Genomic DNA, 1,128 nt, shown 5'->3' with positions numbered 1-1,128 from the left:
CCGTTGTTGTTGTTGTACGAGAGATGGTCATTATGGGTATTGGGGCGTCAATTATAGGGGTTATGGGGTCGTTATAGGTATGGGGTCATTATAGGGGTATGGGGGTCATTATAGGGGTATGGGGGGTCATTATAGGGGTATGGGGGGTCCATCGCTGTCAACATGACCTTTATTGGGATCATAACGCCATTCAACATTGACAGGTATGGTATGGGGGTATGGGGTATGGTATAGGGGGGGATATAGGGGTATGGGGTAGGTGACACATAGGGCCCCATGGGGACCCATAGGACCATATGGGGTCCCATAGGTGCCCCATAGCCCCCCATTGACCCCATAGGCTGCAGGAGCTGGTGCGCCGTGGGAACAGCCAGTACCCAGGAGCCAAGTACATCATTAGGGACAATGGGGACCGCATCGACCTGCGCTTCCACCCCAAACCCAGCGACCTGCACCTGCAGACCGGATACAAGGTCAGACATATAGGGGCTATAGGGGGAGCCTATGGGGGAACCTATGGGGGATGAGTCGCTATGGGGGCTGGGTATAAGAATGGGGGTCCCTATGGGGTCTGAGGGTCCCTATGGGGGCTGGAGGTCACTATGGGGGCTGGGAATACGGATGGGGGTCCCTGTGGGATCTGAGTGTACATATGGGTGTCCCTATGGGGTCTGAGGGTCCCTATGGGGTCTGGGGGTCACTATGGGGGCTGGGTATAAGAATGGGGGTCCCTATGGGGTCTGAGGGTCCCTATGGGGGCTGGGGGTCACTATGGGGGCTGGGTATACGTATGGGGGTCCCTGTGGGGTCTGAGTGTAGCTTTGAGTGTCCCTATGGGGGCTGAGTGTCCCTATGGGGTCTGAGTGTAGCTTTGAGGGTCCCTATGGGGTCTGAGTGTAGATGTGGGTGTCCCTATGGGGTCTTAGTGTCCCTATGGGGTCTGAGTGTAGCTTTGAGTGTCCCTATAGGGTCTGAGTGTAGATGTGGGTGTCCCTATGGGGTCTGGGTATACATATGGGTGTCCCTATGGGGCCTGACAGTAGGGTTTGGTGTTGTAGGGTATCTCTATGGGGTCTGAGTGTCCCTGTGGGGGCTGAGGGTCCCTATAGGGTCTGAGTGTAGATGTGG

The 1,128-nt window shown here is 56.1% G+C and overlaps 1 protein-coding gene across 1 annotated transcript in view; it reads left to right on the top strand.

Moving 5' to 3' along the window:
• LOC107307460 (DNA-directed RNA polymerase II subunit RPB1-like) overlaps positions 1-1,128 on the top strand; it is a gene marked incomplete at both ends in the record, with an annotated part of 45,651 nt that overhangs the window by 28,850 nt on the left and 15,673 nt on the right. The window contains 1 exon segment of the mRNA XM_015850968.2: positions 341-473. Coding sequence (XP_015706454.2) covers positions 341-473 — 133 coding nt within the window.

Source organism: Coturnix japonica, unplaced genomic scaffold (assembly GCF_001577835.2).
Source record: "Coturnix japonica isolate 7356 unplaced genomic scaffold, Coturnix japonica 2.1 chrUnrandom610, whole genome shotgun sequence".
In the NCBI taxonomy this organism is placed as follows: Eukaryota; Metazoa; Chordata; class Aves; order Galliformes; family Phasianidae; genus Coturnix; species Coturnix japonica.
Note: the sequence above shows the minus strand (reverse complement) of the source record. Positions and strands in the feature narration are given on the sequence as shown.